Below are 27,776 nucleotides of genomic sequence, written 5' to 3'. Positions count from 1 at the left end.
GGAAATACCACTAGTGATGTAAGTCCTTCCTGAACTGGGTAATGAATTGCAGCACTGGGCTAAGCAGATTGAACACAGCAGGAACAATTTTACACTGCAGTGCCGTATCATTCTGCAGTTCATCCCAGATGAACAATCCTACCTACCCAAAGTCTTTGAATGTCATGGTGAGGTTGTGTATCAAGCCTTTCACATGTTATTTTGATTATTTGCTTACTATTTCAGTCTCTTAGGGTTAGCTTTTCCCCAGCAAATGTCTCGCATTGTCAGGGTATTTAAATCCTGGCATTAACACCTGAGCTTTGCATTTTACTTCTTAAGGATTTTTCAGTCTTCAAACCTCAGCTTCTGTAGAGAAGGTTACAAAAAAGTAATTTCACCTAGGACACGCCTGTCCTGTCACCCAAAGCTGTGCCCATTTGAAAGAAACCCATGAATGCTCAACTGCTTTCACATGAACCAGTCTGCAATAACATGGGCAGAGTTCCATGTATGGCAAGACCCTTACGTGATATAATATTAAACACACGTGTTTACACAAAATTACACAAAAATCCTGAAGTCCTATTTTGCATTGACATCTCCAAATTAGAATACTGTAAAATGGAATGATGGGGACTTCTAAAGTGCTAAGTAGGCTGGCAGTGAAAAGACAGCATTTTTCTTTCTTTTTTTTCTTTTTAAATAGTGTCTTTTAAAAAAAACCAAACAGTCTTTAATAGCATGGAAGAAATCCCCCAGGCTGACTTGTACAACTCTTGACAAAGCAGCTGACTTCACATAATCAGTGCATAACTCACATGAACAAAGTTAAACTCAAGCTTAACTGAGCTAAACGTATGCAAGCAACAGATGTGTATGAAAACCTACAGGCACCTACAGGCAATAAGTCAAAAAATCTTTTACTGTGGAATCTCAGAAGACCACACTAAACCTCTCCATCTAGTGCTTTGAGTAAAACTTCCTAAGGCGGAAAATACTTGCTATGGATACTCACATTGGTGTGGTTTGTTCTCATGCACAATGAAAGAATTTACCACACAGAATAAGTACTACTATCTCCTTTAAAATAGTCATCCCATCTCCCCAACTGCAGCAATAATCATATTCAACTAAGTGTTACTACTGCCAATGAGTCAGTAACGACCAGAATCCAAAGTGCCACAAAACGAATGAAAAAGTGGACATACTGCTTTATCGTCTAAGCACATTCTGATTTGTCGATGAAAAATCACAATGCGCTTACCTTGTTTCAAGTAATAAAGGAGTTGAAGACCACTTCGTAGTTAGAGATGTTGTCACAGCCTTAGAATCTCCTTTTACAAGTGAAGAGCTGAACCAGATTCCAAGAATTGCAGTAAGTATTCCCATTTTATAGAAGCCTAAAAAAGACAACAAAGAAAAAGTTAGTTTTGCATTGTCTCTTTTTATAAATACAGAATCTCACACAATCAAAAACATTAAGGTATATTTTAAAATTCAGTGGCCCTTTTAATGCAGCACGAGTGAGATAATCGTAGTCTCACCTGGGCTTACAAAATCAGGAATACTATGAAAACGTGGAGAGAGACAAGGATTTTGAGCTCTGACTCCTGAGCTGCAATTAAACCTAAACCAATTCCAGCTTCCTCTGTGTTTATGCTTTCAAATAAATTTGCCTCTGTCCTGGGGCACCCACATCACACAGAGCTTTAAGTATTACAAATGGTGCCTATTTCAAATCGGGTGGAAAACCCACCCACTGTTCATTTTATGGGAGGTAAAGTCACATTTTGTATTTGCAGATCCATCGGCTGGTATACTAACCAATGTTGGAAGAGCCGGGCAAGGTTAAGTTTCACTAGTCAGCCCTTCAGGTTCTGCTGGCTACCGCGAACTTCTTCTCTGGGGAATGAAGAAACAAGCATCTCCTGGATGCACCAAGTACCACCGACTTCAGAAGCTGAAAAATGAATGAAATGATGAAGACGGTTTCAAATGGTACAACTTACTGCAAGATGACAAACCAAAAAAAGAAATTATGCCATTTCTTTATTGTACTTTGTGCGTACTTCCATGCCTATAAATCCTCTGGCCTCTACTCTTAAGCTTACAGAAGACCTGAATTCTCCTGTTCGCTTTCCGTTACGGTCTCCAAAAGTTCAAGCTTTTTTTCCCCCTCCTCTGACTAAATTATAATTACTACACACCCAGTATACACCCAGGCAGTCTCTCACTTCTTCCTAATGTTTCTGGATAAATCATTTTCCATTTCCCCACTGCAACTGAAAAAAGAGCCCACTCAAATTCTGGGTATATCGCACCCAAACACCGGTCAGGATCTAACCGATGTCTCTCTTTCATGACGATCTCAATATAAAAAATGGTGTTTGCATGTGTGTTACATATCTGTAGCTAAAGCTCCACCTGTATGTAGGCAGATAAGACAAAATAACCTCCTCCTACTCCCTTTGAAAATTTATACTACTCCAGCTAAAAGTTCAGCAGCCCTCACCCACTGCTCTTTCTGCATCTCAGTGTCCTTTCTTTCAGAATAAAACCAGAAACACCCTGCTATAATATATAAAGAGCAACTTGCTCAGCTACAGAGGACAGCTGTTTTCCACTGCACCTGGGAAGCGGACAGACGGCATCGCATGACACGAACAGCCACATCCACCAGCTGCGTGCGCCAAGGAGGAAGCGCAGTCAGTATTTGTGGAGTGACACTCTGGCTTCTGCCAAGCACACCAAAAAAAACAAGGTTTGGGGTTCCTCCTGGAATTGGGTCTTTCTTATTCACTGCAAATCATACCCAGTTGGCTGGAACCCATAAATGAATATACGCTACGGCATTCTTACAACCCAAACGCCTATGCTGCGCTCTCATGCCTGCTTTCCCGTTCTGTGAAGGGCTGTAATAAAAGCCTTTTTATATCTAAAATAAGGGGTGGGGGGGCGTGAAGACACATGTCACCTGATACCGGTTTAGCCAACTGAAAACCTGCAGATTAGAAATATCGACACTCCCTGAATAGTAACAGCTGTAAAACAAAGGAAAGACCAGTATCTTAGAGGAAAACAAAAATACACTGCGGGGAAAGAAGACGTAAAGGGCACAGGAATTGGCATGAATGACATAGGGAGACCCAGCCGTGTTCCCTGCGAGGTAACAAAGCAAAAACCCCCCTGAATTAAGACAATAAAAAGTGGATTTTTTTTCATGTCTCATTCCTAACTATTTTTCCTGGAAGTACTCGGTTTCAAATACAGTTGACTTCTGGAAACTCGCCCATCCAGCCTTGGAGAAAGGAATAAACCTTCCTGTGGCCACCAGCCCCACCGTGTGCTGCACGAGCCCGGCGGCCAGCGGGGGGACCGCCACGCCTGGGGGAGGGCAGGCCAGAAAAGGCCCGCTCCCGGGGGGGCTGGGCCCGGGGGTCGCTCCCGGGGGGGCGGTGGGGCCCTGCCTCAGCCCCCGGCAGCAGAACGCGGCGCTGGCGGGTTGGCGCAGGGACGCGCTGCGGGGGCTCCGACCACAAACGGCTCGTTCCGGCTTCCGGGCGGCGCCCAGCGGGCCCCCGCGGAGCCCTGTCCGCCGCGCCCCCGCCGGGAGCGCCTGCAGCGGGCGAGCGGCCTGAGGGACCGGCGGCCGCGCTGCCGCCTGGAGACAACCCCGAAACTAAAAAGAGCCGGGGCGGCCGCCCGCTGGGGCCAAGGGCGTTCGGCCCCGGGCGCGGCCCCTGCCACCCGCCGGCCCCCGGCGCAGGGCCGCCCGCCCCCGCCCGCCCCACCGCCGCCGCCCGGGGGGCCCTGAGGGAGGAGACCCAGCCCCCCCGCCCGCGCGCGGGTCGCCGTGGTAACCGCACCTGCGGGCGGCCGCCACGCTCCCTTCCGGCTCCTGCCGCTCCCGCCGCTTCCGGGCGCGCCGCTTCCGCCGCCGGGTGAGGGGGGCCGCGCCGCCATAGAGTCGCGGCCGGGCAGCGCCAGACTGTCCCCTGGCCGCCATCTTGGGGGGGGCTTGGCGGGCGGCGGTTCCGCCCGCTCCTCCCGCCGCTCGGCCCTGCGGCGGGGAGGGAGGACGGTCCCTGAGCGGCGGGACACCGCGCCTTCCCCTCAGGGTCCCGACCCCGCAGCGCCCATGCGGGAGCGGCGTCACCGGCGGCCCCGGTAAGGCGGCAGGCGGGGCGCGGGCACGTCTCGGCCACCTCCCGCCCCCACCCGGCGCTGGGGCCCGGCCGCCGCCGGTGGCTCCGGGAAGCCGCGGCCAGCTAGGCCGGCGGGGGAGCGGGGCGCGGGGGAGCCGGGGGCCCCGTGCCGCGCCGCTGCAGCCCCCCAGCGGCCTCCTGCCCCCCGCACGGCCCTGCGGGTACCAGCCTCGGCCCGCTGCCTGAGCGCGGCCCCGCCGGGCCCGGGGGCGCGCAGGTGGGTGAGGTCGGGGCGGGCGGAGCGCGGTGGGTTTCCAGGCCGTTTGTGCAGGCTGTGTAAGGCGCAGGTAATGGCAGAGGTGGAGCCCGTGTCTGTCGTTAATTACCTGGCAGCCTGGCCGGCTGGAAGGGGGCCCGCAGCTGTGCAAAGAACAGCTGCTTTCACTTGCTCGTTTATTCGCAGTGTAAACGTGAGGGGAAATCGAAAGCAGCATGTGGCAGATAATAAAACCCAACTGGTTTTTTAATATTCTCTGTGCCTTTTGGCAGCTGTCCATGCAAACTCCCTCTGAAGTGTCCGTTTTCCAGCCCCCAGATGCCAGCTCCATTTAGCCATGCTCTATGAGCCGTGTCCCATTACCCTTGCCACCTCCTGGGAACGCTTTGTAGCATTACTGTGACCTTTTGGAGCCATGGGGATAGGGGAACAGAACTGTTCATCTTGTCCAAGAGGTGCTGAGCCAGAATAAAGCTGGGAATCCAGCCGGGCAGAGTAACTTTGACAAGGGTAAAGGGCAGTGTCCGGACAGTCAAGCCACAGGACAGACCTCATGCCCTGATCAATGGTCACCCTGCACACGTCCAGAACGGGCCCCACAGCTGGCCGTGGCCAAAGCTTCCCCAGCAGCTGCCTACAGGGTTGTTCACAACACAGACCTGAAGGGTTTGCAAGGCAAAGTAATGCATTACTCTAATGCAATTCTGTAACTTCAAGGTTTTCTTTTCTGTTTCATTTTAAAGCATCTCTGAAAACAACAGTTGTCTGTCTGACTTAATCTCTCAGCCTCCAGACACAAGGACTGAAGCGAGAAGTGTCACGGAAAGCAGTGGTATTCCACGCTGCCTGTAATGACGTGTGAGGCAGCCCTGCACGGGCAGCACCTCAGGGTCGCAACGTGCACCGACACCAAGGTTTGGGGGGTTATTTCCCCCCCTGTCCCAGCGAGGAGTAGCTGTTTATGCCAGAGGCCACAGCGGGGTCGGGCGCTTGTTGATGCGGCCCGTTGGCTGGCACAGCTCCCTCCCCTGAACGCAGCAGCGCGGCTGCGCCTCCCGCAGGGCCCGCCCGAGGCAGCCCGGAAGCAGCCGGCCGTTCGCCGAATCCCTTCCCGACTTCGCGGGGCGGCTTGACAGGCCGGGGCTCGGCGGCGGGAGCGTGGCCCCGAGGGGGTGGGGGGGATGTGCGCGCTCAGTGGCCGCCAGTTGGCCCCGCCCCACAGAGCGTTACCCAGGCAACGGCAGCGGCCGGCGGCCAATAGTGCGGCCAGGCGGGGGGCTCCGCCCCGCGCGCGTCTCGCGAGCTTTCTGCCTGCCGGGGCGCGCGCAGGGACTCCATCTCCCAGCACGCCCCGCGAGGAACGCTGCCACAGCCAATAGGGCGGAGGCGCCGGGGTGGGCGGGGCCGGCAGGGGCCAATCCGCCGCGGGCAGCTGCGGCGGCGGAAGCAGAGCTCGGTTCCCGGCGGTGGCGGCTCAGCGACGGCTGCCGCGGGACGCCCCGGGCACAGGTAACGCCGCGGAGGGCGCGCCCGGCACCGCCTCTCCCCGGCTCCAGAGAAGGGTTGCAGGTGGGGGGGCGGTGGCCGCTGCCGCTGCTGCCGCTGCTTCGGGCGGCGGCGGCGGCAGCAGCAGCGAGGGGAGGGCGGGAGTGCGGAGCCCGCGGCCGGCGGCGGTACTGTGGAGCGGGGCGAGCGACTGAGGCGGTGGCGGCGGAGACGAGAGGGGCGGGGTGGGGCCCTGCGCGGTGGCAGGAGCAGGGCGCGAAGGGCCAGGGACAGGCAGGGCTGGGCGGCTGGGACCAGGGTGGGCGCTGCGGGCGGCGCTGGGTGCGGGCAGGGGCGGCCGTGCGCGCCGCCGCGCTGCCGGGAACATCCGGGCCCTGCAGCCCCTCACGGCGGCACGGCAGGGCGGGGCGGGCCCGGGCGGCACGGCCGGCCCTCATTGGCCAGCGCCGTCCTTCCCGCCATTGGCTCGCGGATTTGTGAGGTCATTATCACGGCCGTTCCTCATTGGCCGTGGGGGCCGGTGTCGGATTGGCCGGTGTGGCGGGCGCGCGCCGCATTGGCGCAGGGCTGGCGGTGCCGCTAGCGCCGCGGCCAATGAGCGGGACGGGAGCGGGTGGTGGGGCCTGCCGGGGGCGTCGCCTCCTGCCGTGAGGAGGAGGCGAGGGGCGGGGGCGGGGGGCGTGACGCGCCGTGACGCAACGCAACGTAACGGTCGACGGTGCCCGCAGGCGGAGATGAGCTCGCAGCAGTTCCCCCGCTCGGGCGCGCCGCCCGCCGGCCTGGGACCAGCGCCGCCGCCCATCCCCACCAGCGGCTCCGCCGGGCTCATCGCCCCCGCCGCCACAGGTAAGCGGGCTCCGGGCCCTGCGGGGCCCCCGCGGCTCCCGCGATCCGGGCGGGGAGAGGGCGCGGCAGCCGGTCCGGGGGCTGCCCGGGCGCAGACGGGGAGAACGAGGTGACATCGGCATCGCTGCCGCCTCCCGAACGCGGCGTCAGAGCAGAGCGGCCCCTCGGCCCCTTCCAGCTGTACGCGGTCGCTGCTCCTCCGCCCCGCTCCTGCGCGCTTCCACCGGCGGGGGGGCCGGGGCGGCGGGGGGCTGGGAGCGGGGCGGGGGTCCCCATCGCGGTGGCTGCCGGCCCTGCCAGGGCTCCGGGTTTCCAGCCGGCTGGGGCAGCGGGTCTGCTCGTGGGAGGGTTTGTGCTTGGTCTTCAGCTCGATTTTTCACCTACGTGACATATTAAACAAAGACTTTTTAATGCCACCTGTTTGATGTGGGACTTTATGGTGGCTTCTTAGGTAATTACATATTTTCCAGTGGGAAGAAAAATTAGTCAGACTTTGTCTGGAGGACATGTTTAGGTGGGCTCGTGAGAGATTCCCAGTGTTACGGGGCCCATCAGTTCTGAGGGGAACTGACAGAAGCAGTGCCAGAGTTCCCGGGGTTTTCATCTTCAAAAAATGTATAATTGTAAGGGTGAATTTCTTTTATTTAGGCTGTTCCTGGCATCCCATCTCTGACCTGGTGGGGGACCAATGCGAACTTGTTAACCTATTTTACCTTTTTTCTCAGAGTTCCCTTTTTCTTTTTTCTGCTAGTGAGTGATGAATCAAGTCGCGACTCAGAGGTTGCTCCTAGAGAACACATTGGCTCTGGCAGCTCTATACAACCTCGAGAAGAAAAGCAAGAACCAGTGGTGGTTCGGCCATATCCACAGGTTCAGATGTTGACGCAGCACCACCCTGTCCAGTCTGGTGCCCCGGTGACAGTGACAGCACCACCAGCACATTTGACTCCAGCTGTGCCACTTTCCTTTTCGGATGGACTTATGAAGGTAATGAGGAGGTTCGCGATTCGTGGGGGAAAAAATACAGTTCATGTGAAGGGTTAGAGGGTCAAGCAAAAATGAATTACACTGAAAGCTTCCCTGCATTTGGTTCTTTGGCTTTCCTTGCGTGCTTCTGCAGAGTGTACACTGCCTCATGGGTTTATCTGTCCTATATGATAGGCTAAGGATTTCATAGCGTCATAGCATTATTTTTGAGGAGAATGTTTTGTCAGTCTCTGAAGAGAAGAATGATTTCAGTCAGGTTCTGAAATCTTCCCTTTTCTCTGCAGGAGTGGATGAGAATACCAAATTAACTGTTAATGCCTGGTGTCTGTAGGGGAATACCATACCCTTAACAGATTCCACTTGTGATTCATGCTGTATGTTAAAAGTTGCTTATTTCCAGTACAAAAGATGCCTTTCTTTGTGCCTAATGAAGATGGAAAAGCTCTAAATGACCAATATCCTTCCTTTCCAAATACTTAGCCATAGCTACCCTTGCACAAAGCTGACTTTCTGTCCAGGCTTTGACCCCCCAAAAATGGTTTCTGCTTCACCACTGCGCTGTCATTTGGAATTGCCAACATTTTTGTCTTTGTATTTCTTGTAGCCTCCCTTGAAGCCCACCATGCCCAGCCGGCCCATTGCTCCTGCTCCACCCTCTACTCTCTCAGCTCCCACAAAGGTTCCTGGGCAGGTCACTGTGACTATGGAGAGCAACATACCGCAGGCTCCAACAATTCCTGTGGCAACAATCAGTGGGCAACAGGTCTGGTTTTTGGTTTCTGGCTTTTTTCTCTTCCAGCTCACTACATGGTCAGATCAGTACTAATACTGGTACAACTGAGGTCGGCTTTTGCAGCAGGAAAACAGAGAGAGCAGGCTTCCTCCTTCGGTGGCTACTGGTTGTTGGATCAGTTCTGCCTGGAACATTAACCCTCGGTCTGTTATCACTAGCTCTTTAGAAAGCTGCTGATTTGTTGTAATTGCCCAACTGACGTAGCACAGTGAGGCTGTGACAGCAGAGCTGCATCCAAAAGCTGCTGTGCAGCCGAGTCTTTCCTTAAAAGCTCCTGCTGTTTCAGAATCACTTGGGAGAGTTGCTAGTGTAGACAAACTGCTGGGCTTCATCGCTGCAGTGTTCTTTAGCTCTCCTGGGAGCAGATTAGAAGAGACTGGTGAACAGCTCATGGTTTTGCAGTGTATTCTTATTAAAACCCTAGTGACAAAAATTGAGGGGGGGTGTGTGTAGATAATGCTTTAGAAATACTTTTTTTTTTTTTCCCCCTTCTAATTTTGACTGCAGAGCCAGTCCATGTGATTTGAAACCAGTTTGCCTGAACACTCATCAGTAAATCTCTGAAGTCTCAGGGTTCAGATGTAAAGTGCCTTTAGGTGGATTTGAATTAGGCTGGCTAAATGCATGCAGCAGTTTCAGTGAACTTGTACTTTTATTAATATTCTGGAGAAGGCCAGAATTAGAATAGATTTAGTCTGTTACAGCATTTGCCAGGTTCCCACCATTCTCTCAACTTTACTGGAGAGGTGGTATGAATCTGTGCCTTAAATGATGGCAGAAGGGCCATCTCTCTGGCTGGCATGTGGCTGACTGCTGGCTGGCCATCACCCATGTACCAACCAGAAAAAATTTATCAATGAAATGGATAAATGTTTACACCTTCCTTCCACAGTGTCAGCAGGCTCTGTAACTTTATCCTGTAGAAACACCTGCCTCTTTATGCATTCAACTTGTAATGCATCCAACCTTTGTACACCAAGTATTTTTGTAAAAATCTCTTTCCTGTCTTTGGGGCTGAGATACAGTAATCGTGTGGCCATTGAGTCTCATCTGCACAGTTCATAATTTATTTTGGGGTTTGTAATTTCTTTAATTCTGCAGGGGCATCCTAGTAACTTGCATCATATCATGGCTACCAACGTGCAGATGTCTATCATCAGAAGTAGTGCTCCTGGGCCTCCACTACACATTGGAGCTTCTCACCTACCCCGAGGTAAAGATCGAGCTGTGTGATCCCTGACCTTTGTTCACAGCCTCTCAGGGGAGTGCATCCAGCCCTCGCCTCTAAAGTTCTCCTCGCGGCTGACATGGCTAATACTTCAGCTGTTAAAGCTGCTAACTTTCTAAGAATTATGTTGCCTTCATCCATTTAGGGCAGGACTATGTGACAGTGTTTGAAATGCTGGCAGATACCAGAACGCCTGTTATTCTAGTTCTGCGCCATTAAATTGGTGAACACTTTCAAGAAAAAGCATACACTGGTGTAGACTGACTTGTCCTACAAAACGTCCCACGTGTTCTTGGTAGCAAGTATCGCTCACCTGTGGCAGTGGCACCTGAGCAGCTGTGAGGCCTATTCTTGTACCCACCTGTCGCAGGCTCACTCGTGCGTTTTTGTGCGTGCTAACGTACCACATTGTGTGCATCTGTATTTACTCTTGAGCTGAATGCTGGGGATAGCTACAGGGTCTTGTCTCCCAGGATTTTGGTTGCTATGACTTGCAAAAGACGAGATCCGCCCCTTAAAAGCAGCCCTGTGCTCAGTATGGTCTGTGTAATTTCTGACTTATGCGTTATGGGTTAGGTTTCTAGTTCAACTTCAAACTGAAATAAATTCAAAGTATCATTTATATTTGTATTTCCTTTCATATTTGATGTTATTTGGTCAAGTCAAGAAAAACAAATTGACATAAGCAAAGACCTGATCCTCTTTTATGAGAGTAGTTGGAAGGACTGTGCACCTTTATTTGCAGCTGAAGTAAAATGTAGTGTACTTGACTGGCTTCTTGTGCGACAGCTGCCACAAACTTTCTATTGTCACTTAGTGCATTTTTTTCTTCTTTTTTTCTTCCTGCTCCTTTTCTCTCAGCTTGAATATTAATTTTTGAGGTAGTAATTTCAGTTAGGGGCATCTACAGAAGCTGTGCAGTCTAGTTAATCAAATGATTTCAAGGCTATTTGCCTTCTGCAGTAATCTCTTATGATCAGGAGACAGCAAACATTATGCAAATTAATCAAATTGCAGGGTCAAAAGTTGTGGGGTTTTTTTATGTTTTGGGTCTCCTATTGCATGCCTATTTCTCTTCTGAACTTCATCAGATGCAGTGAGATTGTTGGTGTCAGGTCTTGTTGACACAGGAGCCCAGTAATCGAACTGAATTACTTCTGCTGGCTTCCACAGCTTGTAAAAGATTGGATTTGCAATACAAGGTTGCTATAGGGGAGTAAAAAGTATCAATAAAGCCAACTCAAATAAAATAATACTGACTCTTCCCCACATATTTTTGTGGACCTTATGTATATTTGTTGTAAGCCTTACTTTTAAACCAATGTCACCTGAACTGACATACCTGTGAAGTACAGTAAAACCGCAATGCGTAGCAGCTGGTGTCAGAGTCTGTCTCTGTGGTCATATGGAGCCGTTGGGGTGCGTGGTATTTTAACATGCTTGCTTTGTTTCCCAGGTGCAGCAGCTGCTGCGGTGATGTCCAGTTCTAAAGTAACTACAGTCCTGAGACCAGCTTCACAGCTGCCAAATGCAGCTACAGCTCAGCCAGCGGTTCAGCACATCATTCACCAGCCGATCCAGGCAGGTAGCACCCAGGCAGCTCAGCCAAACGCCGGCCACCAGCTCCAAGTTTCTCCTGGCACTTAATTGTAATACATAACCTGTAATTGCATTATTTGCTGGGCTGAGGCTACTATCAGCTCTCTTCCGGTTCTGTTTCTTGGCTACCAGTTTCTAGATTTCCTTTGTAATTTTTAAATGGTGTATTTTTCTTTGTGCCAAAAATTGGGGTTTTAACTGTCTCCAAAGTGCTTAGAAACTGGGAAGGTAAACTCAAGTTTTAAAGTCTGAAAAGTCTGGTGCAATAATGCTCATGTTGATGTATTCTTAAATATATGTATTGACACAGAATTTTTAAAATACCTCATTTTAATATGCTTCTGTATTTCTCAGCTTATGTACACATAGGAGGGGAAGATTGTAGCTATCATCTGCCTCCAGTAGTACTGGTGTCCAGTATTAGGATAAAGGGTTAAACATATTTACTTTGTGCTTTCAGTTAGTATCCCGATGTAATCCTTTTTGACTTCCTGTATATACTTGGGTTAGGGTTTCTTTTTATTCTGAAGGGAGCTGACCTTTGTGTTTTATTTCCTGAAGACCTTCATGGGATCCAGTCTTGTTAACTTTGCTGATTACTGATTCCTATGATGTGCATACTTTGAGAACCAGGACAGATCGGCTTAGGAGCTCTCAGATCAATTCAGAAAGACTGGAAATGTCTTAGAATGCCAAAACTTGGGGATAAGATACAGAAAAAACAGTTTTAACCAAGTAATTCTTAGTTATTTTCTAAATAGTGGAATTTCTTTTCTGATTGTGTCTGTCTGTCTTGTTTTAATAGTCTCGTCCTCCTGTAACAACTTCAAGCACTATTCCTCCTGCTGTGGTGGCAACTGTCTCAGCCACGAGGGCTCAGTCCCCTGTTATAACTACAACGGCAGCGCATGCTACAGAGTCAACGCTCAGGTAAGGGCGCGTTCAAACCTACGGTGCTCTGACTTTACCGAGGCTGCAGGAAGGGGAAACATACACGTTCACCATCCCGAGCTGATAATCCTCTAGATGCGGGATGGTACAATACAAAAATAGTGATGCTAGCACAGCGCAAATGCTTTCAGTTCTGTGAAGAAAAATTACTATAAACATGAACTGTTGTTCTGAGTTCTGAGAAGAAAAGACCTTAATCAATCAGTTTTGAAGTCCCGCTTCCTGGGAAGCAAGAGTTTCTGTGGCAGGAACTTGTGGCTAATTTGGCCTCGCTTTTTGTTATGAAGACATAATGAAAAATTGCACCTGAATGTTGACAAAGCATCCCTGACAGAATATCTCTTCTATGAAATGGTGGGAGTTACTGATAAGTCTGCCCTCTTAGGTGGGTATGCAGGGCAGATGGGGACAGAACAGTGTAGTTTGGACTACTTGTGCTGCTTTTACCATGTACTTGATAGCAGCACTGCTTGCGCAGTGGAGGACACCAAGGCCTGATGTGCGTCCTTGTGTTTTGATCTTTCATATTTAGTATCTATGTGGTTGTCTTTATGATTGTATTTCTTTCTTTCCAGTCGACCCACACTGTCTATCCAGCAGCACCCGCCGTCTGCAGCTATCAGTATTCAGCGGCCCGCGCAGCCCAGGGATACAGCTACTCGGATTACGCTACCGTCTCACCCAGCTATAGGAACGCAGAAGCCACAGCTCCACACCATGGCTCAGGTAAACTGCAAGAAGGAAAAAAATCTCTTGCTGCTTGTAGACGTCTTTTTTGTTTGTATCTTGAGGGCTAAGTTTAAACACGGGAAAAGTGTTAGGTTAGAAGGTCACGTTCTTTACAGTGAATGCAACGTGATTCCATACTAAGTATATAACTTAAATGTACTAGTCTTGTAACTCAAAGGTTTTCTTTTCTTTTCATAGAAAACTATTTTCAGTACTGGTACTCCAGTGGCAGCAGCAACAGTGGCACCTATTTTGGCAACGAATACCATTGCTTCAGCAACCACAGCGGGTGAGTATTCATAATGCTATTGTGGGAGAGTTGTGGGGTGTGGGTTTTGTTGTTGCTTTTTGTTGGTTTCCTCCTTGAAGATGGAGCCTGAAGATGAACTTCTGAGGGAGTTTTTATTTCTGGTGAAGACTGCATTTGGAACTGCATGAGCAGACTTCAGGAGGGGAATTAATGGGTTGTTCAGGGAAGTTGTGGGTTGGGGTTTTTGCCCTCTTTATTTGGGTACAGATACACTGGTGTGATAGGGCTCCATAGAAAGATCTTGTATGGTTGTTTATTTTTCTCCTTTAGGTTCTGTGTCTCACACCCAAGCGCCTACAAGCACCATTGTCACCATGACAATGCCCTCCCATTCTTCGCATGCTACAGCTGTCACGACCTCAAACATCCCAGTTGGTGAGTGATTTCAGTTTTAGAGTGTGTAAATGGTGCTTCAGTTTTTCTGTTTATGCTGGCAGTGTTTGTGCGTATTAGCAAATTAAGGAGGGGAAGAAAAGCAATTCAAGCCAAGAGAAACTAACAGGTCTGCTGTGGCATAACTTTTTTTAATACTAGGAAGAAATGGATGTTCTAGGAGGAGGAGGTAATGAAATGACTCATTAACTTATCCAGTTGAATTTTTAGACATACTTGGGCCCTTTTGGCTTTTCAGAACCTGCATTGCATATACAAGAAGTTGTAACTACTTGGTGGTAGAATATGGGTTTTGTAATTGATTTTGTAAGTTCCATCCTGTGCTTCTTGAGGCGTTAGGTGTAGTCTAGTCGAGTTTGATTAGTGTGTTCATCTGGAGGTAAAACACTAAGGTCTAAAGGGTGGGAGCTTTATTTGCCTGGGTGTGGAATCTGCCTGACATGTTTCCTACAGAACTGCATGTTTCCTTCTGTTCTTCTGTGTTTTTCTGCTGACCTCCTTCTTGTTCTTTTTTTGAATTCTTGTTATATCTTTCCCTACCGTAAAATTTCCAAAGCGTGAAGTTTTTCAGTGTTTCCTGTAAAGCTTTTGTAGGTGTTTTCTGTGTGTACTTGTCTGCCTCAATCTCATTTCCCTTGATCTCTGTCAAGTTCTGCTTTGAAAACTTGGATAAATAAGTTCTTGACAGCAGAAAGGATTGGGCTGGTCCTAAAAAATGCACCAAAAAAATTTAACTTCATTTGAGCACTCAAGTAAATGACTCTGTTAGCAAATGTAATTTGTATATGCACTTATAATATCCATTTCTTCTGGTACAAATTGATGAAAAATGCTTAGTTTCCCACATTCTTTCTGCTTATTGAGGAAACCTGTTATCTGTGTGGTTAGGAAACCTTCTGGGGGTGGGGTGGGGTTTTTTGGGTTGGGGGATTTTGCCAGGAGAATTGATCTTGCCTTTGCAGTGTTTACCTTTCTTACATTCTTCCTTTGACTCAATTGATTACGTGTTTGTCTTTATGCAGCTAAAGTGGTTCCTCAACAAATCACACATACTTCTCCCCGGATCCAGTCTGATTACACAGCAGAGAGGAGTAACCTCATACCCCTCTCTAGTCACCGGGCATCTCCAAACCCAGTAGCAATGGAAACCAGAAATGACAACAGGTGGGGAGATAAGAGCTTTGTGACTGAGAGTGTGTGTGAGTGGTTTTTGACTATCGTGCTGCTTTTCTAGGTTCTGATGTGCTGGAAATACTGTATTTTAAAAACAGACGGGGGGATTTGCTAGTTTTGAATTAATCATGATGGTTGAGATACTTGATAGCTTATGACAGATGAGATTACAAAACTCAGGGAGTGGCCCACAGGCAGGGGCTGAAGACAAACTGTTGAAATTGTGTGTGTAACACTTGCTCTTTTTGATGCCTGTAGGCAGTCGGTGCCTGTCCAGTTCCAGTATTTCTTACCGACATACCCACCCTCTGCCTACCCTCTGACTGCGCATACCTACACCCCCATCACCAGCTCGGTGTCCACCATTCGCCAGTATCCAGGTAAGACCAAGCTGGCGTTGTTCAGTTGTTAGTTCATGTACGAGCTTCAGTGATGGGAGAAGCTAAGAGGCTTTTCTGCTTGATTCTGACAATTTGTTACAAAGAGTCTTTGATGATTTGTTGGCTGAGTGGAAAGCTTGTGGGGAAGGGGTGTTGAACTGCTCAGAGGCCTGTCTGCTAAATACAGCTGATAACAGTTTTCGCAGGAGTTGTTTCACATTTGATATCCAAGGGCGTTTATCTCTGTAAGTAAAAGTTGTGGATTATACAAATCAAAACAGTTCACCTCCTCCCATCACAGAGCTGGTTTGGTTTGTTCTTCATTCCCTGGCGCTCCGACAAGGCCCTTTTAGTCTCTTTCCACATGAGGGTACAGTTTGAGAGAAACGAGAATCAAACCCAGAAAAAATAAGCTCTGTTGCACACTTTTGCATTAGTATTCCATTAAAAGAATGGAGCATTTAATGTTTGACCTGTTGCAGTAATTTGCAGACAGTCAAAAAAATAATGTGTAATGTTGAACCCACATAGTCAACCCTAACTTAGGTCATTCTGTGACAAAATTTGGAGCGCTTGTACCTTACAGAGTGGTTTAGGACTGTTCTCTATGTGGTAATTCCCACAATCCAAACTGTAGAAATACGCCTGATTTGGATTTTCATGGAAATGTGCTGGCAGCATCTTACCCTACGGCGGTATAGGGGGAATTGGGAAGAACTTGGAGGCAGCAAAGCCCGTTTGCTGAATAGGAAAGTATACTCAGTGGATGAGTTACTGGGGCCTGCTCTTTCTGTCATTGAAATTCCAGTGAAAATTTGCAAGTCTTGGCTATACCTCGTGTCAGGATTTGAGGTGTGCTTCAGGATGATTAAATGACTTGCAAAAGGGATGGGTGAGCTGCTTCTGTACCTTCCTGTACTTTGGCTGAAGGTTTTTAAGGAGAATGTGCAGGTGAGTGGTGGTGTTTGGTGTTGGCAGCTGTGCTTGGGGCACGGTGACAGAGCCCCTGACAGAACATGGCTGCAGACTGTCAGGAGTTCCAGTCGCGGCAGCGTTAGGCTACCATCACCCCAATAGGCTAATTTTTAAAAAAGCAGATGTAGGTTCTTAAGCAGGAGCTCATTGAGAGAGGCATTTTGCTTGTCAAAGTGACATGAAGCAGTAGTACTGTGAAGGTACTATTTGTGGCAGTAACTGGTGACAACTCAAAGCAGAGGATTCAGGGTATGAGGAGGGACATGCACCTGTGCTGAGCACAGCCAGGTGAGGGCTTAGGTAAAAGTGCAGAGGAGACTTCTGAAAGATCACTGAGATAAGGAGCATTAACGCAGAATTTTCAGGAAGTATGTTGTCTTTGGCTTTCCAGATGCTGGTTGTGTTTTATATAGTATCCCAAAAGGATTTTGTTGAATAGAAAGTTATGCAACAAGAATGTTTCGCATAAGGTGTTCCACTAAGGGAATTAATGTGCCGTGCTTTGTACAGAAGCCATTTTCAGAGACCTGGTGCTGAATTTCAGTTTTTTGACGGCGGTTTTTAGAGTGTCGTGTCAGCACAAGAACTTGATCGAAATCCTGTGACATTGACAAAAACAGCTTGTTCTGTGATGAGAGGGCTCTCCATTGTTAGCAGGCAAGTCCATTGTTGGCAAGTTTGTCCTTGCATTCTGTGCATGGCTGCAGAAATTGTGGTACTGTCCTGTAAAGACTGGAAATCTGGAGAGCTGGGAACTGCAGGTAGTCTCACAGTGTTGTGAAGGGCTGCCTGGGAGAAATGGGTCTGTAAAGGTGGAATCGTAGTTGCTTAGAGCTGTAAATTCAAATAAACGAATTGAACTGCTTAAAAGAGGTGCTTTGTTGGCAACATTGTTCTGCCACAAAAATATTTCATGTTCGTTTGAGCTATGGGATCCAGCCTATAATTTTAAGCCCTGTTCTGAACCAGATAAGATTGTACTCGATTTCAGAACAGTTTGTGCACTTGCACTGAGGAAAACTTTTTTTAATATGTGTCTGGGGAAAGGGGATAAGGAAGTAAGCCCTGTTGTAAGGTATTACACCTGAGTCTCAGCTTTCTCTGCTTGCTTTTGTACAGGCAAAGGTGAGGAGTTTTTTAACTGGTGTAGCAATAAGTTCTGTGGAGAGACTGTCTTTTGAAAAGGAATGGCTTAGGCTTCTGATTTTTTAATTTTTTTGGTTTTAAGCAGAGAAAAAGCTGAGTGTTGGTACTTAGAAGTATTGTAAAATAAGCGAGCAAAAATAGCGCATGGCTTTCTAAGACTGGAGCCTGGGTACAGAAATGTAATGTGAGTCTAGAGTTAAACTTGATCTTTTCTCTCTTGTTGCATTTTGGAATAGAATGGAAATAAATAGTAATGCTTAATTCTTCTGGCGGACACTCTGGCCTCTCCCCTCTCAAACTGTACTACTGCAACAAGCAGGCTGGCCAATTAATTTTCCAAAGCAGAACAGTGTTTGGAAGTGCGTGTGTGAGTGTGGTGTGGGTGCCGAGCAGCGCGCAGGGCCGCTGTGACGCGGTGCTTGTGTTGCTGCTCCCAGTGTCAGCCCAGGCGCCCACCTCGGCCATCACGGCTCAGACCGGTGTCGGCGTGGCCTCCACCGTCCACCTCAACCCCATGCAGCTGATGACTGTCGATGCCTCTCACGCCCGCCACATCCAGGGCATCCAGCCAGCACCAATCAGCGCCCAGGGCATCCAGCCAGCACCAATCAGCGCCCAGGGCATCCAGCCAGCACCAATTGGGACGCAAGGACTGCACCCCGCTGCACCAATCGGCACGCAGGGACTGCAGCCGGCACCAATCAGTGCTCAGCAGCCACAAGCTGATGCCAAGACCTCAGGTAAGAGCAGCGGGCACAGCCACCATCCCTGGGCACAGCCACCGGCCTGCGCTCCCATGGAGCCGGCCTGTTCTGTGTTTGCTGTGGCTCACAGTCATCTTGGCAGTCTGTGTGGCCCAGCAAGGGCACTGAATACACTCACACGCATGTTCTCCCAGCAATTTTTTTTTTTTTCGTACATCTTGATTCATTTTTTGAAGCATGGTGGGTGGAGTGCGTGGGTGGCCTTGAATGGGTTGCTTCCGCGGAAAAGACTGATAGTGCCTGAGCTTAAACAGTTCTCTACCCACGAGGAGAGTCTTGTGGGAAAAGTCATTTACAAATAAATGATGTTCTCCAAACTATTCTGCTATGCGTTAGATCACAGTAGCACTTAACATACGGCCAGGTACCTTCAGCAGTCGGTAACCTGACCTTGGACTGCGACAGAAACCATCTTTCATTAAAAATGGGTCTGATGAAACCCCAGCAGCTTACTGAAGAAATGGGATACAGCAACCAAGAGAATGTGCTGTTGCAAAGCTGGCAGACGTATTGCGTGGTGAATTCCTGACCGTCTAAACACTCTGCATCAGTTGGTTGGCCAAACAGGCTTTGGCAGGAGGTCACAGTGTAAACACAGCCGATGGTGCTTACTTACAAGTGGCATGTATTGCCACATAGACTGTACCAGGTGTGTTACTCTGTTGACGCAGTTGTTGGTGACTAGCAATTTCTGTGTTTTCTATTTCTTCTGGAAAAGATTATTTACCTAGCAGCAGTTGTTAGGCAGGAGGTGGTTTCCATCTTCCCTGCAGAAGGTTCAGTGATCAGATTGCTTGTAGCAAAGGTATTGCTTACAAAATAGCCTGAAGGTGCTGCGGTTAAAGATTGAGGGAGTCAGGGGAGCGCGGACAGCGTGCACTGGCAGACACCTGCTTTGTCACCAGATTTCCTTAAGTAACTGCTGCTTTTTCCTCTCTGTGTCTGTTCTTCTTGTCTGCTGTGTCAATGTCCATCCTTCCCAGCAGTAGTCTTGGCAGATGGAGCCACCATTGTAGCCAATCCTATTAGCAACACATTCAACACAGCTTCTGCAGCAACTACAGTTGTGCAAACCCATAGCCAGAGTGCCAGTGCCAGTGCACCAGCCCAGGGCTCTTCCCCGCGCCCCAGCATCCTCCGGAAGAAACCAACCACAGATGGGTGAGTAGAATTGAAGGTGACATGTGAATGACGCGTCTGTGCAATCTAGCCTGGCTAAACAGAGTCATTTCAGTGGAGATACTAGCAGATTATTCAGTCAGCAGTAGTTGTGAGTAACCCGCTGATCTGTGAAACACCCTTTTCCTCCCCCAGGGTAGGATATAGCTCTCTTTTACTGTCAGTAATAAAATAACAATGGTTTGTCTCTTAGCTGTTGAAAGTGACCTTTGGAGGGAAAGTGGATTTGAGGCTTTCTTGCTTAGTGTAATAAAAACAAAGAGTTCATGATCTACTAAAATTAGAATGGTGTGCTTTGTCTTCAGTGCTTTTCTTGGAAGAATATGTGGATGAGTAGAAAGGATAGGATTAGTACCCTGCTGTGAAACTTGATTAGGAAAAAGGGAGGGAGTAACTTAAACTCTTAAAATATTTTATATTGTCTGTCTGATTTTAAATGCATGAATAAATAGGCAGTTTTAGAATTAATAATGCATGTCCTCCCCACTAAGGACTGAAAACATTTGCAAATTGTGTTCTATGAGACTAAAATTGCGTGTTTTTTTTATTTGGGTGGAAACCATTTTTAAGGCAGAGAAGCTGCAGGCTGTAGAACTGAAACAAATTAAAGCAGCAGAGGTAGATCACTAAAGAGTGTTTCCATTTGAGACACTGATTATTTTGGACAACGGTTTGACTCCCGGCCCCACAGGAGTCTCAGGAGTCTCTAAAATGCTTTTCTGTGTTAAGCCCTGTGCTGCCTGACATCCACGTTCAGGCCTTGAGGTCTTGGAGTCAGGCCTGGACACAGTCTCCTCCCACTAAACAAGGCAGGTGCCTGTCTGAGCATTGTTAAGTTCCAGATGATTTGCTCGGTCTTGAGATAGCAGCGGGGGGCAGTGGCGTGGGCAGTGCTCCCTTCACCCCCTGGAGGCCCAGAGAGATGCTCCGACTGGCAGGGTGAAAGTAAAGCTGGCGTTCTTGGAGCTGCCCTAAATGGTGGCGAGACTCGCTGGAGCAACTAATCTTTTTATCTTTGAAGACAATAAAACTTAACATCTGATTTGAAAAGTAAAATGAGACTCTTTCTGTAGCAAGTCAAGTTATGCGAAAGACAGAGCTGTAACTCATGTCCTGGTTTGGGCAAGAGAGGGTCGATTCCTTTGCTCTCGGTGGTGGGGATCTTAGATCTGTGTGTCTCTTGCAGGCTGGCAGTCCGGAAAAGCTTAATTCCACCCCAGCCACCTGAAGTAGCTAGCACGCGTGTCGAGAGTACTATGCGAAGCACATCTGGATCACCAAGGCCTGCTGGGTAAGACTTTAGGAAACAACAAACTGCATAGTAATAGTTCCATTATATTTGTTTGATTTGCGTTCTTTCGCTACTGAAGCAGTTTCCTTTCTTTTGGGAAAATTTTATCTATTTGGAATCTGTCAGTGTGATGACTTGGAACAGACTTGACTTGTTCTGCTGTTGCAAAGCTGAGGCAGTAGCCTTTTAAAAGCTGTGGCTATGAGCTTCCATATAAACAAACAAAGAACCCGCTGCTGTTGTAAAAGAGAAGCCTTAACTTTTTTCTGTAGTACTTGGAAGTTAGTGCTGAAGAAAGGTAAATGGAGCTTCTGCCCTGCTTCATTTGAGATCAGTGGCTTTACAATTTACTGTTTTATAACAATTAGCCACAGTGGGAGCCTCTTGCAAACAGAGGGTGGGGAGCAGTACAACTTTGTGTGAAAGTTCCTCTTGTCTGCATTGTGCAGCTGCCTTGATACTTTTACAAGTATTTCAAAGTTACCTGGAATTAGTCATGAGATTGATTGTTACAGTGAGTGGAACAGAATATCATCCATAATAAATACAGAGGATTAGAAGGAGAGCAGAGGAGGAAATGTAACTGAGGTGACACCGTCTCTGTTAAACACATGAATGAGCCAAGGGTTAGTTGCGGGTGCAGGAAGAACTGGATAGTCTGAGTGCAGCTTGGCCCTTTCACTTTGATCTAGGTCGCCATGACTGAGATGCAGTTGACTTCAGCTTGTTTTTTTTCCTTTGTTTTGTTTTGGTTTTTTTAACATTACAGTGCCAAGCCAAAACCTGAAATTCATGTGTCCATGGCCACTCCAGTCCCTGTGTCTATGGAGGCAGTGTCTAACCAAGGTGGGGAGCAGCCCACCATTGCTGTCCCCCCTACCTCGCAGCAGCCCCCCTCTGCCATTCCAACAATAATCGCAGCAGCCAGTCCCACATCGCAGCCTGCAGCAGCACTGTCCACCATTCCAGGAGCTGTCCCAGCCGCTCCACCAACTTCTACCACAATTGTGGCAGCACCTGCTCCTCCATCAACCATGAGTGGTGCGCTGTCAGCAGTGCTGGGTCCTGCCGTACCGGAGATAAAAATCAAAGAGGAGGTGGAGCCTATGGACATCATGCGACCGGTGTCTGGTAGGTGGTGGTTAATCATCAGGTTGCTACTTTTGTTGTTGAGACAGTGGAGGAATTAAGAGCGTTTCAACACAGCCGTCCTGAAGATGAAATCACATCTCTTCCGTGGTAGCACCAAACACCAGTTAAAAGGTTCCCTCATCCCCTGTCACTTAAAGTTTTTTCTCTGTCCTCTCCCTAATCTCCCATGAAATCACTGTGACTGCTTCGTTCATGTTCAAATGATCCAACTCCAAAGAGTCGGTGCAAATTCGATGTTTAAAACACTCGCACACAGCAGCAGTACCGGTGTATTATGGATCAGTTCAGTTAACTTCTGTTTCCTTGCAGATCCTACTGTTCAGGTCCAAGGGCCTGTCTTGTATGTGAAGAATTAGTGACCAGGGTAGGATTTCATAGGGTACTCCTGTGATTCACTGGTATTTTTCTCTAGGACTTCTTAAAATATTAGTTATATTGCCTTCCTTATCCAGCTTGGCCATAGTTGCTATCATATGGCACGATCAGTAAAGTTCAGATCCTTATGGATCTTGGGTCAGGCACTCTGTACTGTGGCAAAATGACACAAATGCATCCCACATGCCTGAGTGTCAGAGTTCTGTTTTAGTTGTTGGTTTCACCACTCTCCTTCAAGTTGTATGTTGTCCTGTGAGGGAAGAAGCTGCTTGCTGCAGGTGTCTCTGGCGCACAGCAGATAGCATTAAGCTCTTCAGGGTTCTTTTGTCGCTTACTGGCAATTGTGGGTATGCCAAATTGTCAGGTAATCCCATCCCAGAAATTTTTTGCTGTAGCCTTAGTCACAGCTGATTGAGCTTATCCTTCCAAGTGTCAAGGGGTATTCCCTCAAGCCAGCCGCTGCTCTGCTGCCCAGCGTCAGAGGCATGTTCAGTGCTGCAGTAACTTACTGGTGCGATGCTCTTGACTTGGTGGTACAGGCAGACCCTTGCGAGGAGAGCACTGCAGGCTCAGTTTGCTTGCATACAACTCTGCTTTTATTAGTAGGGGAAAGGAACTTGCTTGCTGTTGACTGTGATCCACGCTGGATTACGTACAAAGATACCTTTTTTGCAGTAACGCAAGACACATTAGCATGGATTCCTTTTTGTAGCATTAAACTAATACAAGGTTTAAATATGAAGGAACTGAGGGACAGTTGTCTCTGCTCTCATTCTTACACTAAAGATCTTAGCATATAGGCTTTTCCTAGCGATTGCTGCTGGCTTAATGTCTGGCCTTCTATGCATATGGAGCTGAAGTGCTCATATACTTCATGCTCCTCACAAGGCGCTTGAACAGGAGCTACTGTTGGAGGTAGTGTTCAAACAGTGTTAAGTGTGTTGCATTTACGCTGCTGATGGTTTGGGTTCTTGTCCTCTTTCCTTCCCCTCAGCAGTCCCTCCTCTGACTACAAGTACTGTGTCTCCATCTCTGGCGTTGCTGGCCAACAACCTTTCAATGCCTCCAAGTGATTTGCCACCTGGTGCCTCCCCGAGGAAGAAACCCCGTAAGCAGCAGCATGTCATCTCCACAGAGGAAGGGGACATGATGGAAACCAACAGCACTGATGATGAGAAATCCACTGCCAAAAGTTTGCTGGTGAAGGCAGAGAAGCGGAAGTCTCCTCCAAAGGAGTACATAGGTAATGTCATTTCTGATGTCTTTGTTTTCCCAAGTCAAGTGTCTGTTTCTCAGAGAAGGTGCTCTGTCATTCTCCCACTTCCTAAATGTAAATAAGAGAGAATCCAACCGTCTGTTCCCCCGCACTTTCTGCATAGTGATGTTAAGGGAAAACGACCTTTCTCAACACGTAGAGCATAGTTTTGTGTGGGGTGGTGCTTACTGCGGGAGTTACTGTGTCACGCTGATCAACTTTCACCTACTTAACAATAACAACACAGTTCTCCCTGGATCCTTTTCTAGATGAGGAAGGTGTAAGATACGTCCCTGTGCGTCCAAGGCCGCCGATCACGTTGCTCCGTCATTATCGCAATCCTTGGAAAGCTGCTTACCACCACTTCCAGAGATACAGCGATGTCCGGGTAAAAGGTCAGTCTGTTGCTTGTCGTTGCTTGTACTTTGACAGTCCCATTCCTCTGGGATGAGCCGCTTCAGCGCACCTTCTCAGGGTGCTTTAGGAGCATTCTTAGCTAGCTGCTGTTGATAAGCAATCCCACAAAAAGGTTTTAATTGCCATTTGGAAAACAAGGGTTGATCAAGTGAGCTAATGAGTTTCATTAGCTAGATGTTGCCTAAATCTCTTTCACTCTCAAGATGGAGGAAAGAAGGGAAGAACACTACGTACAATTAGCTGTAATTTTGTAAAAGAAAAAGTCAAATGGTTATTGAGAAAGCTACTTATGTACAGCGATAGAAACTTACTAAAAGTAATCTTTAAAGAAATGACATGCTACAGTGATATGTACTGCAGTTTACTCTTCAAATTTTCTTACTCCCTAAGAAACTTGCCAGGTTAAAAAACATTCTGGATTTAGTGTAACTAGTCTTGTCAACTAACAAATGGACTTTTAAAGATTTTTTTTTTTTTCCTAATAGGTGGAAAATAGAGATCAGATACTAGTTTTTAGGCCTGTTAGCTAGTATCTTCAGAATCTGTAAGCAGATTGGATTTTTACAACTATGTAAATATATCGAGGAGGGAGTAGATACGTATTTCAGTGGTAAAGGATGGACCTCTTTTTGAGGCACTGAGCACTACATTCTTTAAATGGGGAGAAAATGGGATATAATACAATTTTTCTGGAAATACCTGTTAATAAGCGAAAGCAGCGGTCAGATATATGGCAGATGGGTAGCTGTTTTCCTGTCTGAATCAAAACGTTGGTCATACTCATTTATTAGGATGTATGGAGAGCAGGATTTGGGTTCATGGTTTTGTTTGAGAAGAGAGGTCTGGGAAACTCCTGAAATTTAAATAACATGTCCTTATGTTTGCGGTGACAGAAGAGAAGAAGGCTATGCTACAAGAGATTGCCAATCAGAAGGGTGTGTCCTGTCGTGCACAAGGGTGGAAGGTCCATCTCTGCGCAGCACAGCTACTACAGCTGGTAGGTGAATGGGCTTGGCAGCTCCCTATGGCACGGGGGAACACGGAGTTGCGTAAGACAGGAGGATGTTTTCACAAGCTCAGGACATGGCCATTGGGAATACCGTAAAGGAGCTGGTGTGTAGTGCCCAAAGGGAGTGGGACGTGCTTTCCCCTTTCTCAGGAATGTGGCGTAAGTGGCTTGGAAACTTAGTGTTGATTTTGATCCAGACATAAGAGCTGATGTATTTTGTACAGATGATCAAAATTGGCAACTCCCTCCTGCTGATGCACAGGTCTGAAGAAGCGTCTGTTTGGGATGGTGCGGCTGATCTGAGGAGGCAGCACTGATCCACATTCCTGGATGCTTCTGTTTCAGGTTGGGGGTGAGGTAGGTGCTCTGCATTCTAGCACCAAACTCCCCAAAACCTCTGCATTCCTGGAATAGTATTGTGAGAAATAGGGGAAACAGTTCTGGTTAGGGTCCATGTTTGTTCAGAAGTGGAGCGATACTGTGAACAGGATGTTAGTAAGATTGATAGTGCCACACTACATCAGAGGCTCCATCTTCTGAATTACTAACATGAGCAGCTGAGAGAGGAATGGATTGTCATCTTCTCTGTGTAGCTTTCTTAATGTGGGCGAATGTTTTCGGGCCTCGTGGTGAACCTTCTCATGAAGTGCTGATGTCTTTTAGACAAACCTGGAGCATGACGTGTACGAGAGGCTGACTGCCCTGCAGGAGGGACTCATTCCGAAGAAAAAGGCGGCGACCGACGACGACTTGCATCGAATCAATGAACTGATACAGGTAGGCTCCTGTGGCTTCCTGACCCAGCAGAACTGCTTTACCCTTTGTTACAAAATACCCCGCTGTGGTTAGTAAGAGCTAACGCTGGCTTATGAAAAAAGAAATCACATAGGTACACTTACCATGTTTCCGGTGTCAGCGGGTACAGGCAGTGTTAGGAAAAGGTGCAGTGATTGCTTAGACTGGGCTATCCGCTGTTAATGACAGCTGTGTTTCATTTCAGGGGAATATGCAGAGGTGTAAACTGGTGATGGATCAAATCAATGAAGCTCGAGACTCCATGCTAAAGGTCCTGGATCATAAGGATCGTGTTTTGAAGCTTCTAAACAAGAACGGAACTGTCAAGAAAGTGTCCAAATTAAAGCGGAAGGAGAAGGTCTAAAGCCAGGAAAATGACTCTGGAAATGGAGAACGTGTACAGAATGGAGTTGAACCTTTTTGTAGTTTGGGTTTATTTTTAAGCAGAGCATCTGAATAAAAAAGGATGAGTTTAGGGAACAGATGGCAACAGATGGACATGTGAAGCCTGGTGACCTGAAGGGATTGTCACTGATCTGTCATAATGAACAAAGATTTCTCTCAGGCTCATCCCTTTTTAAAGTCTTTCCAGTCCCATTTGTTTAACCCTCCTGATGTGTCAGTGCCTACTAACTGGAACTAGTAATGCGACGTGTGGTGGACAGTGCTCCCCTGTTCTACAGCAGAGGGGTAAATGTACACAAGGTGTGTATACACCTGTAACACAGGAGATTCTGCAGGGGACACCAGGAGGCTGACATACAGGTATCAACCCAGACAGCAGCCGTGCCGCAAAGCATTGAAAATTGCATCACTCTGTTACCCCAGTCAGTTCTTGTTCTTCTGACCTTCCAGTGTCTGAAGTAGCCTTCTTAAACCAGTGCCACTGCAGTAGGAGATCTGCCGCCACATTCAGAATCTCCCATGGTTCAGAAGTCCTAGCTGTCAAGTTCCAAAAGAAAAAAAAAGGAAAAAAAAAAAAAAAAAAAAAAGGAAAAAAAGGAGGAAAAAAAAAAAGGGGGGGGGAGGGAGTGATTTCAAAGTGATTTTGTAGCGTCCGTGTGTGTGTGTCTGTGTTGGTGCTCTGGGATACTTGTTCTGAAGTACCTCTTGCAACAGAGGACTTCCTGTAGCTGGTATAATGTTAATTATATGTACCACATACATCCTGAAAACATTAATAAAGGACTTCGAGGTTTTTGTATGCGAGTAGTCTCTATACCTTGAGACCAGTGAAACTATTCAACCTGTAAACTCAGAAAAAAGTTAAAGCCTTGAAAGGAGCCTTTTGGGGAGGAGAGGCAGAATGTTGGAATGTTGTCAGCCTCGTGCTGTGAAGGGAAGAGTAAATTAATTCATGATTCAGCTCTTAAAGATGCAATATTAATTGCCCCCCATGCACTTGTGTGTTTAACTTTTTGGAAAGTGTGCCAAATCGGGTCATTTTTAGTCTCCACAGCAGAAGGCTTCAGTTGTTTAATGAACTAATTCTGTTTTAAGAATACTTGTTTAACTCATCCAGTTACAGGGCTACTACCTTGACTTTATTTGGAACTGAGTTCTTTCAGAAGTTAGCGTAGAAAAAAAGGTATTTAATTCCTTATTTCTGATACTATTTTTTTTTTTTTAGAGAAGTAGAAGGTCCATATATATAGTTCTTGTGTTTTTAATGCATGCAAAACAAACTTCAGATTTGTCTCAATGGCACTCTCATTTTCAGATTAGCTTGATTTTACTTCTTAAAATAAAAACACTTTCATTGTGAGATAAAAGTCTAGTATAATGTTATTGTAACTCTGGTAATGGGAAAGTTCTGGTAATTGATTGCTAATTTCCTTGGCTAGAAGAGAACACATCAAAATATCTCCACAGCTTTACAAGCCCACAAGTGTGTATACATGTGTATGTTGAAATGCATGAGACTGGCACAGCACAAAGGAAAATGGGAGAGGTAAGACATGCAAAGGTGGGAATCAAATAAACTGCTGCTTATTCACCTTGTATTTTGCCTCAGGAACAGATCATGCCTAACTGGGCAAGTATTTGTTTGAGGTTATGGTAATAAAACACTTGAGACCTTCGATGTTCCCAGGTTCTCAAAGACTTTTGCAGGAAGCTC

General features: G+C 47.6%; 2 protein-coding genes and 1 long non-coding RNA gene across 8 annotated transcripts in view; 2 read left to right on the top strand and 1 right to left on the bottom strand.

Annotated features, from left to right (window-relative positions):
* The window catches only part of LOC129737083 (uncharacterized), a 35,120-nt gene extending 33,239 nt beyond the window's left edge, over window positions 1-1,881 (top strand). Inside the window, exon 4 of the long non-coding RNA XR_008734522.1 lies at window positions 1,785-1,881. This is a non-coding gene — a long non-coding RNA (uncharacterized LOC129737083). The remainder of the gene's footprint in view (window positions 1-1,784) is intronic.
* Window positions 1-1,934, bottom strand: part of UGGT1 (UDP-glucose glycoprotein glucosyltransferase 1) — a 46,185-nt gene extending 44,251 nt beyond the window's left edge. For both annotated transcript variants that reach the window (XM_027808830.2, XM_027808832.2), the window contains exons 1-2: window positions 1,807-1,934; window positions 1,247-1,382 (exon numbers count right to left, since the gene is read on the bottom strand). In XM_027808830.2, coding sequence (XP_027664631.2) covers window positions 1,247-1,371 — 125 coding nt within the window. In that variant the 5' untranslated portion in view covers window positions 1,372-1,382; window positions 1,807-1,934. The remainder of the gene's footprint in view (window positions 1-1,246; window positions 1,383-1,806) is intronic.
* A 3,844-nt stretch (window positions 1,935-5,778) lies between these two features.
* On the top strand, window positions 5,779-26,861 carry SAP130 (Sin3A associated protein 130). 5 transcript variants are annotated; one of them, XM_055723281.1, is made up of 21 exons: window positions 5,779-5,913; window positions 6,639-6,756; window positions 7,508-7,743; window positions 8,348-8,506; window positions 9,638-9,749; window positions 11,221-11,345; window positions 12,169-12,293; window positions 12,890-13,040; window positions 13,242-13,332; window positions 13,624-13,728; window positions 14,769-14,910; window positions 15,178-15,299; window positions 17,858-18,160; window positions 19,168-19,345; window positions 20,550-20,654; window positions 21,424-21,785; window positions 23,176-23,424; window positions 23,706-23,831; window positions 24,747-24,850; window positions 25,526-25,639; window positions 25,863-26,861. In XM_055723281.1, the coding sequence occupies exons 2-21, from the start codon at window positions 6,645-6,647 to the stop codon at window positions 26,019-26,021; spliced, it is 3,180 nt and encodes a 1,059-aa protein (XP_055579256.1). In that variant the 5' UTR covers window positions 5,779-5,913; window positions 6,639-6,644; the 3' UTR covers window positions 26,022-26,861. The 5 variants fall into 5 exon arrangements, with proteins under 5 accessions (XP_055579256.1, XP_055579254.1, XP_055579252.1 ...); XM_055723279.1 differs by having other exon boundaries at window positions 5,802-5,913; window positions 19,171-19,345; window positions 23,179-23,424; XM_055723277.1 differs by having other exon boundaries at window positions 5,802-5,913; window positions 19,171-19,345.
* Window positions 26,862-27,776: the final 915 nt, after the last annotated feature.

This window comes from Falco cherrug, chromosome 11, assembly GCF_023634085.1.
Source record: "Falco cherrug isolate bFalChe1 chromosome 11, bFalChe1.pri, whole genome shotgun sequence".
NCBI lineage: Eukaryota > Metazoa > Chordata > Aves > Falconiformes > Falconidae > Falco > Falco cherrug.
The sequence above is the reverse complement of the archived record's forward strand: the minus strand, read 5'-3'. Positions and strand labels throughout refer to the sequence as shown.